Genomic DNA, 12,840 nt, shown 5'->3' on the forward strand with positions numbered 1-12,840 from the left:
AAAATGAGTGTTTATTATATAATATTTTTTAAATATAATTTAAATATTATTAAATAATCTACCGATTTATAAAAAGGTAAGTTTTATATCATTTCAAATATTAACCATTACAATAATTGATTTTTTTTAATAAGCGGTACTTTTATCATCGATTATCATATATTATTAAAATTTTATTATGTGACTCTAATAATGTATTTATTACTATATTGATTTCAATTTTGATCAAAATGACTAAATTGTTAGAATTTGATTTTAAACTGAATGAGTTAGTTGCTATATTGATTTAATTTTAATCAATAAAATTTTGGTTTTGATTGATTCTGATATTTTCCAATTCTGGATTGAACCAAGTTTATTTTGATTCTAAATGGGCCTATACTCCACTCATAAGGGGCCAGGTGGATGTAAGAATCAAAACCAATACTTAGGGTGCGTTTCTTTCTCAGAAAAAATATATATTTTTTTATTTTATAGCGTTTAGATACTACGAAAATTATTTAATATCAAATATTTTTTAATTAAAAATTAAATTATTTAAAAAAATAACTTACTTTTTAAAAAAATCATTTTTACACTTAGAAAATATTATTAAGGTTAATATATTTTAAAATTTTAATATTATTTTTATATATAAATTTATTAATATATTTTATTTTAAATTAAAATTAAATAATAAAAAATTATGAACCCATCTAACTTATGGATCTCATGTCTTCTTTGGAAATATAATAATGGTAGAATTTTTTGGAATCTTCGAGTACCTCCTAGTGCCTCTATGAATTGGAAGGTTTTATGCTGGGGCCTCCAATTAGTTTCTAGCGGTGTATCTATTGACGTTCGTAGTGGTACTGATGTTAAGTTTTGGCAAGATGATTGGCTTTCAGTTGGACCTCTTTTCCGATTGGTTTCTGCTCCTATTGAACCTTTGGAATTAGAAGTGGTTGTGAGATATTATTGGATCCCCGGATATGGATGGGATTGGAATCGGTTGTCTTTATGGCTACCTGATTTCGTTTTAGCATTTTTACTCCCCATTTGCCTACATGATGATGTTAACTCAATGGATGGAATAATATGGAGACATTCCATTAGTGGATAGTATTCAGTTAAAACGGGATACTCTCTTTTGGTGGAGAAATGTGGTTTACCAGTTGCCTTACCATTATGGAAGCTTATTTGGAAAGCAACTGGCACGCAGAAGATGTGAGGTTTTTCTGTGGAAAGTTGCCCATGAGAAAATTATGGTCAATGTTCAGCGGTTTCGGAGAGAATGGATTAATTCAAACTTGTGTATGAGCTGTGGTATTCAGTCTGAGTCGGTGCTACATATTTTAAGATATTGCAACTTTATTAAGAGTTGCTGGCTTAATTTATTACCTGCTAGTGAAGTCCAAACTTTTTTTGGCTTCGTTGATATCCGCAAATGGTTGTCTTGGTGTCTTAAAAGCTCTTTTTGTATTGGTGAGCTTCCCCGGCCTGTGGATTTTATGGTTACAGTTTGGTGGGCATGGAAATTTCGCAATGAACGATCCTTCAATCTTAGGGTCCAAAGATCAGTTCCTCGCCCACTAATATTGGGCAAGGCTAAGGAAATATATCAAGCCTGGAATGGTTATTTCTTCTATTCAACGTCAATGTCAAGTGATTAGAGTGGCCTGGACACCAGCAGCTATGGGGTGGATTACAATCAACACAGATGGTAGTGTGCGTCAAAATTAAGGAGCTACAACCTGTGAGGGTTCTTTTCGAGATAGTTCCAAATTGATTCTCAAGTTGCTGTTCAGCTTCTTCAAGGTTAAGGCAGTAGTGTTTATAGACTGCAGTTTTTAGTTATTAATTGTAGAGCTCTTATCCGGCGGGAATGGGAGGTTAAGTTCGTAAAAATATATAGAGAAGCTAATATGGTAGCGGATTATCTTGCGAATAGTGTGCATGGTAGAGTTTTTGGTATGAGTCTTATTAATTTGCCTTCATCTAGTATTAAACTCCTCTTGGATGCTGATTGTATGAATGTTTTTCATGATCGTATAATAATTTAAATGGCTCTATCCCTCCTTTTCAAAAAAAAAAAAAAAAATATTTCGGAGCCTAGATGGGAATTATGTGATTAATTTTAATTATTGAGATAAGATAGGTTAGCAGTTTAGCTCAGTCAAGTCTTAGGAAAAGACAAATTACGAACGTCACATAGGCACTGGAGCCATAGTTTTCGAGTAGATACAGAATGCAATTACAGAACATTTAAAATTATATTATAAATATTATAAGATTATATATTAATAAATTTATAAATAAAATTATATATTTATTAAATTAAATAAATAAAATAATAATTTTTAATTATATAACTTTAGTCTATTATTAACAAAGTAAATAATAAATAAAATAAATTTCATGCTCTTCTTTTATTTATGTATAAAAGATATAGAATTTTGCGTATTTATATATTTTTTGAAATTTCATTTTAAATAAGAAATTTTATTTGTGTAGGATCATAATTAGAATTTTTTCTTATTTATCATTAATTTTAACAAATATTATAACAAGTTTTGCTCTAGAACAAACGAGGATGAAGAATAACAATGAAATTTTAGAAATTTAATGGTAAAAAAATAAATATAAAGATTTTAAGTTAAATTATATTAATTTTTAAATATTTTAAATTAAATCACAAAACAGTAAAAAATTTTAAATTTTTGTATAAATAAGTGTTATATAATTCAAATAAAAAATAATAAAATAAGTCATATTTTAAACTAAATCACAGAACAGTAAAACAATTTAAATTTTTGTATAAATAGGTGTTATATGATTCAAATAAAAACGTTAACAAAACACATTTTTTTTAATTTTAGTTTTAAAATTAAATATAATTATAATAAAATTTATAAATTTAAATAATTATATCAATTTTTAATTACTTAAATAAATACTTAAATTAAATCGTACAAAAATAGTGAGTATCTCAATTTTAAACATCAGGCTTTATTCTTAATTAGCGGCATTATTCATGATTATTAAAGCTTCATTATTATTTTTACCGAATATTTCTTTTAGATAGATTCATAAAAAACTCCAGAGAATTTAATTCTTAGTTCGAGGTTCTATTTGCTAAGTGACGTAAAAATTTATATCATTTTTAATGAATATATGAGATTTTTATTCTTTCAAAAAACTTTTTTTTCATCTTTCAGCTAGAATCACTGGCGGAATTCAGATACAACGATGCCAGTCATAGTTGATGGCCATTTTGGATTTCTTTTTTTAAAAAAATAGCAATAAATCCACCTTAAAAGCTTAAAAGAAGGGGAAAAAAAGAGAGAGAGAGGCAGAAATCAGAGAGAATCATTAAGAATAAGAAAGGAAGAAATTAACGAAAAATTGGCAGAAGTTGGGCATACAATTGCAGGTTAAGAATCTTTTTTTACGTTGAAATGACCACCTATATGTCCATAGGCAGCTAGTTTTTTGCCGAGGCATTAGCGGTGGGAGGGAGTCCTTTATGCCCTGAAATATTGCTGAGTCCTCTCCTTATGGAATCTCCCTCAAAATGGTAAAAGTTTCTTACAAAGTGAACATGTTCTTTCGGAATGTTCTATGTAAATTAAATCATCAAACAAATTCTTCCATGCTCCAATTCTCTAAAAGCTTTAGTTTGTTTTCCTTTTAAAGTGTGAAATACTCTGTTTTTTGACTATTGATTCAACTTACTATTTTTAACTCTTCCCAAGTTTCATTTTAATACTCATGTAATATCAAATGTCTTAATTATTTAAACCTTAATTGGTAATTTCAGCTGTCTTAGTAGCCGTTAGTTATTATACTTCTTTACTTAGTCTTTTTTTTTTTTCAAGGAATTCTAGTTAGTTATATAGCAAGGCCAATCTCAGGAACCCATTACAAGGACCCAACAAATCTTGTGAGAGGCTGATGTGATGGATTTGTTAATAAAATCATTAAGTTATGGTTTATAGTCTAGAGAGAGAGAGATGACAGATTCCAGTGAGTTTTATTCTTTATGTACAAGATTTTCTATGTCTTATACTTCTCCTAAACTAACTAGCCAGATCTAATCTGTTACTTGCAGAGTACTTCTTCTTAGTTCAGTCACTATATATTCTATGCCCATTGCCCAATAACTAACACCTTCTAATCTCTCTCTCTCCCTCTATGGCAAGAATCATAGAACCTCTCATTGTTGGAGGAGTCATAGGAGATGTTCTTGATCCTTTCTTACCAGCAATCAAAATGTCTGTCTCTTACAATAGCAGACAAGTCCACAATGGTCATGAGCTTTTTCCTTCCACACTTGTTTCCAAGCCTAAGGTTGAAATCCAAGGAGCTGACTTGAGATCTTTCTTCACATTGGTACTCACATTCTCATCTCTTCAAGCTTTTCCTTTTTTCTTTTTTTTTTTTCTCCTTCTGTTTGAACTTGGTAGCTGCTTGTGATCCTATAATGTCCATCTCCTTTTTCTTTTTTGCTCAGGTCATGATAGATCCAGATGTTCCTGGTCCTAGTGATCCTTACTTGAGGGAGCACCTGCACTGGTATAACAAAAACCAGCTAATATTTTTAGGGTTGCGGTTCAAGCTAAACTACTTAGGGTTGATAAATTATCTTGGTGATCTCTGAACCAAAACCAAACCTCATGAACTAGGGCATAACTTCTGCATTTTGATCTCGTTCACTTAGGTTTTTGCTTTTCTCAGCATACATATATAGCTAGGTCTACTCAGCATGCATTCATGTTTTCTCATGACTTGAACATTTGTATAATGACTTTTGAATTATATAGATGACTGGGAATTAACCCTTTTTACAGGATAGTGAGCAACATTCCAGGAACAACAGATTCCACATTTGGTAAATTTTCATTTTCTGATCTTTCTGAACTATATGTACAGTAAATGGAAGTTTGAAGGAGAAAGATTAACTTTTTTTTTTGGTTGTTGGTGTGGGATCTTGTAAACAGGAAAGGAAGTGGCGAGCTATGAGATTCCAAAGCCTAACATTGGGATCCACAGGTTTGTGTTTGTTCTATTCAAGCAAAAAAGAAGACAGATAATAAGTCCACCTTCTTCAAGAGATAACTTCAACACTCGAAGATTTGCTACTGAAAACGATCTTGGTCTTCCTGTTGCTGCTGTTTTCTTCAATGCACAAAGAGAAACTGCTGCAAGAAGACGCTAATTAATCAGACGTTTACATTTATGAGATCCTTGGACATCTCTTCTTCAAATTTTCCATGTCAGTGAAAGCTTGTCATCATCATCATAAATAAAATAACTTTAAGAAGTATGAATAATCTCCTTAGTAATGAGTCAACTAGCACATTTCTTCTTTATTTATTTATTTTTTTTCAAAAAATAGAAATATCATTAACTCAAATCGATTAACGAAACTATACGAGAAGAGGATGTCTTTTACCTAACTCAGAATGACTAGATATTGCTAAAACATGAGCGACATCATTCACAGACTTGAAAACAAAAACACGCCTTGCTTCCTCATAATAACCTCGTAATAACTTGAGAACTTTTAATTTTGAAAGTGAACCTAATAAGTCGCACACTTCTATTAATGATAATAATAATGAATTATTTACATCAAATAGGATTAATTTCCAAATATATTACTTAATGTAAAAAAGTTTAAATAGAATTGATGTCTAGAAATTACTTTTAATCATACCATCTATATACTATTACAAAAACAACATGTTAAGAATTTAAAATTAATATGATGTTTTGATTTCTTAATACTTATTTATCAAAAAATTATATATAATAAATTTATTTAAGAGAATTCAATTTATTTTCTTTTTTCAAATATTTATCATTAAATAAATAAATAAGAAGCTTAATAAACATGAAGTAAGATGAAAAACAATGGATGAACATAGTAGTGACACATAAAAAGCTAATTTAACAAGTATATCGTGAATTTCAAGAAAAATATTATTGAAAAATAACTCTGTCAAACTTTAATGGCTGAGAAAACCTACACATAAATTTAAAACCAGCAAAGTCTTATTTCCTTCTTATTTTATATATATTTTTTTAAAAAAAAATAAAATTGATATTAATTATGTATTGAGATGTAAGCAGAAAACAGGGTACTGAAAGATATATAAAATAAAAAAATAAATTAATAATTATGTGTCAAATGGTATTTGGTGGTGGTTTCTGTTAAAAGCTGATATTGAGATCTGAGGATTCTTATGTCTCCTTTTGAGTACAATTAGTACATATACAACCTGTTATATGTCAACAACTTGGTCCTCTTCATTTCAACTATTGAATCATATTATGGGACATGTGCTTCCATTACATTGGTCTAATTTTTTTTTAATTTCTTCTTCTTTATTATATATATATATAGGGATTAATTCCTTTGCTATTTTTTTATCTATATTTATGAAATTTTCAGTGATTTTAATTTTTTTAAAAATCTAACTTTAGTGTAAAATTATGGAGAATCGAAATCACAAATAAAACTTTAATTACAAGGAATGTGGAGCAAAGGTGAGTAATTTTGAAAAAAAAAATTAACAGAGTTTTTTTTTTTATTATTAATCTCAATATGTGTCTATATAAAACATTTCTAAAAATTTACCTTTCTTTTTCTCAAATCTCTTTTAATTTATTAAATATATAACTCTGTATGTTTTATACAATATAATAATTGCTAAAAATAAGTTATGCGTTGTCACTGTAAAATAGGATCATGTGAGAAGAGTCTAATAAATTGATATGAGGTCTCATCTATAGAAAGAAAGACCTGGATACCGTAGCGTTCGATTTTTCATCAAAACTCACCCTTTTTTTAGCAGGACGAGACTTTACGAAAAGTTATCATTGGCGGATACAATGCAGCAAATATTTATTGCATCTATAATTGTGGAGTCTTTTATCCAATTAGCCAGTGCCAATCAAATTTTCAGAAGATTCGATAACCAACTCCACCTTCTTAAAGTATAAAAGTTAACGTGCACAGAAGTAAAGATACGCATTTTTACACACTCATTTTGAGTTCTAAACAATTCATTACATTCGCTCATTCTATCAGTTTACTGACTTGAGCATTGGAGTGACTGGCCATAGGCGTTAACCACCTCACATTTTCTCTTTTGCAAATTGACAATCAACTTAGCTTGATATCAGCTACATCATTTGATTCTGTTGCCGGAATATTGATTGAATTCTTCTTGTTCATATGGATTAGAACCGGTCTTCTATTCACTTCCTCTTAAAAAGACACTTTTCCTTTCTTTCATTCACTAAATGGCTGACAATTTATGAGTTGCTGCTAAGTCTGCTGCCAAAAAAGAAGCCATCATATCCTCTTCCCCTAGCAATGGACAAAACACACCCTTTATGATCAATAAGGCAGACCTCAACAATCTGAATAATGAACAAATGCTCCAATACATTAAAAGGTTGCAGGCCACTCTTGAGCAATATAAGGCTCGGGAGGATGCCTCATTTATGACTCCCAGAATAAGGGATGAAGCTTCCATCAAGAATCCGATGACTCTGACGGAAGCAATCTAGATACAATCATATGGTAAGAGTCTAATAGGCTGATATGAGGTCCCATCCATAGAAAGAAAGATCCAGACACTGTAGCATTTAGTTCTTCACCAAAACTTGCCTTCTCTTGAGCAGGACCGAGACTTCACGGAAAAATACCATTAGCAGATACAATCTAGTAAATGTCCATTACACCTATAATCGTGGAGTTCCTTATCCATGATGAGTTACAAAACTCACCACTTTTTCCATATTAAATTCCATGATTTTGATATAAACAATTAGTTTTTACTTGAATTTTAATTTTGGACAAACTTTGAGTTGAAAATGAGAAATAGAACCAAAAGAGGCTATTTTAGAACTATTTTTGACTGGAAGGTACCACCTTACCTAAGACTATGACTCAAGCTCAACGGACAAATTGCAAGATTTCTGTTTTGCCAACTGTACAGAGTTTAAAACTATTTTAGATAACTACAGATACAATCAGATTAAAATTAGGATAACAATCACAGTATGAGTAGAAAATTTATTATACTTCTTTTTAAATTCGAATATTTATATTTTTATTTGGAAAAAAATATATATAAAGGCTGCTTTAGAAGTAGAAAATCATCTCCCCAACACATCCTCTCTACACACCTCTCCTCTTCTCCCCATTTTCTTCCTTTCGGTTTTTCTCTAGCCGAACCTCTTTTTCTCTTCTTTTTTTATTTTTCTGCAATTTTATTATGACTCTTAGTGGCTAAACTCACTTTTTCAGCTGAAGGTTAATCAAGTTGAAGTTTTATTTATGTTGTGAGATTTGTTCTTAATTTTCGTTCATCTCAATTTCTGTTCATCTTAATTTCTATTTTCGAGAAACACCACCTCCATTGTTGTCCTTTCAGAAATTCAAGAGGCCTATTAGATCTCCTAGATAGACAACATATTGCTAATTAACCAAGGTAAATATGTAATTGTTTAATTGGGTTAATACAAGTAGTAATTAGTATATTTATTTATATTAAGAAATTGATTGATTTGGTTTAAATAATTTACTTGCAATTATTGATCAAGTTTGGGTTCTTCTCTTCTTAAAGTAATTAATTAATTAAATCTACACACTTGATGGGGTTATTAATTTATTAGAAATTAATTTAAACGCTACGTGTACTAATTTAATCTTAAAGAAAAATTGGTGTGATTCACTTATTTAAACACTATAACCAAATAATGAAAATTTTAATTAATCATTTTTTGAATCAATGATCAATTGAAACCTCTCAACTTTGATTACTTTCAGCTGAAATTTTAATTTGATTATTTATTTCATCATCCAATCGCATTATTTTTCTTCTTTAATTCTTTTTAATCAACTTCTCTTATAGAAACTTTCTTTTCTTTTTAAATTTTAAATAATTCTTCTTTTTCTACTTGGCATTTAAATTTAATAATTTTAAAGTCTCAGTGGAATAGATACTTATTCACCATATCTACAGGAACTAATTAATCATAAAAGAGGAATCGATTTTAATTGACAGATTCGACAATCGTTAATCCAACTAATCGATACCAATTGGATTTTCAAGAGATTTAATAACCAACTCTACCTTCTTGAAGTATAAAAGCTAATGTGTATAGAAATAAAGATGCACAGTCTTACATGCTCATTTTGAGTTCTAAGCAATTCATTACATTCGCTCATTCTATTAGTTTACTGACTTAAGCATCAAAGTGGCTGCCCATAGGTGTCAATTGATCAAACCAAATTTAAACCATTTTATTATGTTGTTATTAATGTTAATTTACACTTTTTCTGCTTAATTCGGTGGTTTTGATCTTATTTTGCAGAAAATTGTGTAAAGAGGTAATTTGGTGAAAATGCTCTCAAAACTGCTTAAAATAGGATAAAGGAGAACAAGCATACTTGCACAAGCCAAGTTGTAACTGAACAGGAGATAAATAAGGAAAGTACATTCAACAAAGTAATTTGAAATTCAAATTTCAAATCTTCAAGAAGTCTCTCCCTTATTAAGGAAGCCAAATCTCAAGAAGATGCACTTGCCTCCCAAGGATTCAAAATTTAAAATTCAAAAGGAGAGCATTCAAAATTCAAAATTCAAAATTCAAAATTCAAAATTCAAAATTCAAAATTCAAAATTCAAAATTCAAAATTCAAAAGAAGGCTCCACTGCATCAAGGAGATCTAGGGCAGCACATTCAGCCTATAAATATATGAAGCAAGGCCGCACGCCACCCTCTTCCTCTCCTCCCACATTCGGCCACACCTCCTTCTCCAAGGCCAAGCTGCCGGCCACCTCTCTTCTCATTCTCTTTCTTTTATTTTTTGTTTTGTTTCAGCCATGAGTGGCTGAAACCCTTTTTTCTAGTTTAAGATTAGGTGAAACTTTGGTTGTTTTATGGATTGGGAGATCTAAACATACATTGTTTATCTTTTGTTTTTCAATATTTATGCAATTTCATGCTTAATTACATTGTTGCTTTGTGGTTTAGATCAATAGGGCCAATTGATTCTTGATTGCAAGGTAATAATTTGTTAGTTTGGATAGTTTTAAGTCCGTAATTGCTTGGATTATTCAAACATAAGTAACTCTTCGTGTAAAAACTAAGGAAATTGCATGATCTAGCAATATCACCATACGTTTGGGTAGCTAGAATTAGGTCTCTCTATTTCTTAATGTAATTGACAGTCGTTAGATGCCAAAGGGCCAATGACGTTCCTTGGCAATTTGTTGATTAATAATTAATTAGAGGACGTTCTCTAATTGATTTATGCTTAAGGAGGGATATGGTGGTGAGAAACGTCTTCCATCTCCATAACTAATTTATTGAATCAAACAAAGGAACCTAAATATCAATGATCAATCCCAACAACTGAAGTGGATCCAATTCTTCAACTAGAGCTTTTCTCATTATTGAACTTCTTTACTTTAATTATTTGCTTTACTTTATTGCTTTCAGTATTAGTTTAATTCAATCAATCTAAAAAACCCCCCCTTTTTATTTTACTTTCAGTTTTTTTACTTGGTCTTGATAAGAAAAATAGGTAAGTATTAATTTCCTATGGATTCGATCCTTTTGCCACTATCTATAGTTGTAAAATTATTGATAACCAAAAAGATTATTTTTGACCGGTTTCGACAACCGCACAGTTATCAACCATCTCACATTTTCTCTTTTTCAAATTGATAATCGCAACTCAGCTTGATATCAGCCACATCATTTGGTTCCGTTGCCGAGATATCGATTGAATTCTTTCTGTTTATTTGGATTAGAACCAGTATTCTATTCACTTCCTTTTAAAAAGATACTTTTCTTTCATTCACTAAATGACTGACAATTCACGAGCTACTGCTAAGTTTGCTGCCGATAAAGAGGCCATCATTTCTTCTATCCCTAGTAATGGACAAAACACACCCTCTATGATCAATAAGACAGACCTCAACAATCTGAATAACGAGCAAATGCTCCAATAAATCAAAAGGTTGCAAGCCACTCTCGAGCAATATAAGACTCGGGAGGAGGCCTCAATTATGGCTTTCAGGATAAGGGAGGAAGCTTCCATCGAGAATCCAAAGACGCAGATAGAAGCGATCCAGACGAATCCAGAAGCAAGGCCAAGCTGTCGGATGAGGAATCATCGGATGAGACCCTAAAAGACATTGACTGAAAACTGGTTTGAGCTGTACAGAGGTATCAGAAGGAGTAGGAGGAAGACTATGGCCTGGACAACGCCTCACCCTTGTAGGAAGAGATTGTAGCAGAAACTTTCCCTACCAAGTTCAAGCAGCCAATCTTGGACAAGTATGACGGAACATTTGATCCCAGGAGTCACTTGGCGTCTTCAGGATAATGATGCAACTTCAAAATGTCAATAACTTTGTCCTGTGCCAAGTATTTCCATCCACATTCACAGGTTTGGATCAGAAATGGTACCAACATCTGAGTTTAGGTTCTATTTATAATTTTACATAGTTTGCCATGTTGTTTAAGTCTAAATTTATTACCTGCATACCTCCTAAAAAACTATCCTCTGACTTATGGAAGATTCGCCAAAAGGAGAGTGAGTCTTTAAGAAATTTAATTTCACGTTTCAATGCTAAAGCGATACAGATGGAAGAATTAAATTATGAAATAGCATGCTAGATATTGAAAAAGGAAACACATAACATCAAATTCATGGATTCATTGATCGAGAATCCTGCCACTACCTATCAACAGTTGATGGATAAGGCTCAGAAATACATACGGCTGGGTGATGAAGTACAAGCATTGAGAGAGGACAAGAAGCTGGGCTAGAGTAAGACTTAGAAGTCAGATAAGCAAAGCTATGAAAATAAAAGGAGTTATCCACTGTCACGAAATAGGAAGTTTAGAAACTATACTCCAATAAATGACTCACGAACACACATACTTATGTGGATTAGGAAAAATAGAAAAGATGTCAAATAGCCCACCAAGCTTAACCTGGACAAATCATGCATACGAGACAGAACAAAGTATTACCGATTTCATTGAGGATCATTAGCACACTACAGAAGAATGCAAGCAACTAAAGGACAAGATTGAAAGACTCATTAGAGATGGAACCCTGAGGATGTTTGCTACAAAAGATAGAGAAGAAAAGATATCAGAACCTGAGGTAAGAGTATCAATTAATCCTGATGAAAATGAATTCGTAGGGATTATTCATGTAATTATAGTTGGACCAAGTGGCAAAAAGGGTCTACAAAAATAGAATGTTACAAATATTTAGTTCTTGAGTCCAACCCTGAGTATTTAAATGTAGAGTATGGTAAAAATGAGGATGTCAAGACTAGTGAGTTGGATAAGAACTCAAAGGGACCCTAAGGTTCCTAAGGTTATTCATCCTCGTGTTTATGAGTAAGATGGTAGAGTCACTTTTTACTTTGGGGAGAATTTTGTAATCCATAGAAATATTATAAATAAAATTATAATGTATTTTTTCAAGTCTTTTGATGTTTATCAGAAATGATGGATTGATGAAACTATGAGGATAAGAAAAAAAGCCACGAGGTGGATATCCACCAGGTGAGTAACCGTCAGACACTTAACCGAGTGTTAGTCTAGCTAATGAAATTATTTAAGATATTTTATGCCAAAACCATAAGACAAGTATTCGTCAGACGAGCAACAAGGTGGGTAACTGCTAAGAACTTAATCAGGTGTTAATCTTGCTAATGAAATTGTTTAAGGCATTTTATGCCAAGGACACAAGACGGCTATCCACTAGGCTTGTGAACGGGAGATTGTCCCGAATAATCAAATTATTTAAGG

General features: G+C 31.3%; 1 protein-coding gene across 1 annotated transcript; it reads left to right on the forward strand.

Moving 5' to 3' along the window:
- The first annotated feature begins 3,997 nt into the window (after positions 1 to 3,997).
- On the forward strand, positions 3,998 to 5,295 carry LOC110623760 (protein TERMINAL FLOWER 1). Its single transcript, XM_021768781.2, has 4 exons — positions 3,998 to 4,371; positions 4,493 to 4,554; positions 4,830 to 4,870; positions 4,980 to 5,295. Exons 1-4 carry the CDS (start codon positions 4,174 to 4,176, stop codon positions 5,195 to 5,197), a joined length of 519 nt encoding a protein of 172 aa, XP_021624473.1. The 5' UTR covers positions 3,998 to 4,173; the 3' UTR covers positions 5,198 to 5,295.
- Positions 5,296 to 12,840: the final 7,545 nt, after the last annotated feature.

The sequence above is a fragment of the Manihot esculenta genome, chromosome 9 (assembly GCF_001659605.2).
Source record: "Manihot esculenta cultivar AM560-2 chromosome 9, M.esculenta_v8, whole genome shotgun sequence".
Taxonomy (NCBI): domain Eukaryota; kingdom Viridiplantae; phylum Streptophyta; class Magnoliopsida; order Malpighiales; family Euphorbiaceae; genus Manihot; species Manihot esculenta.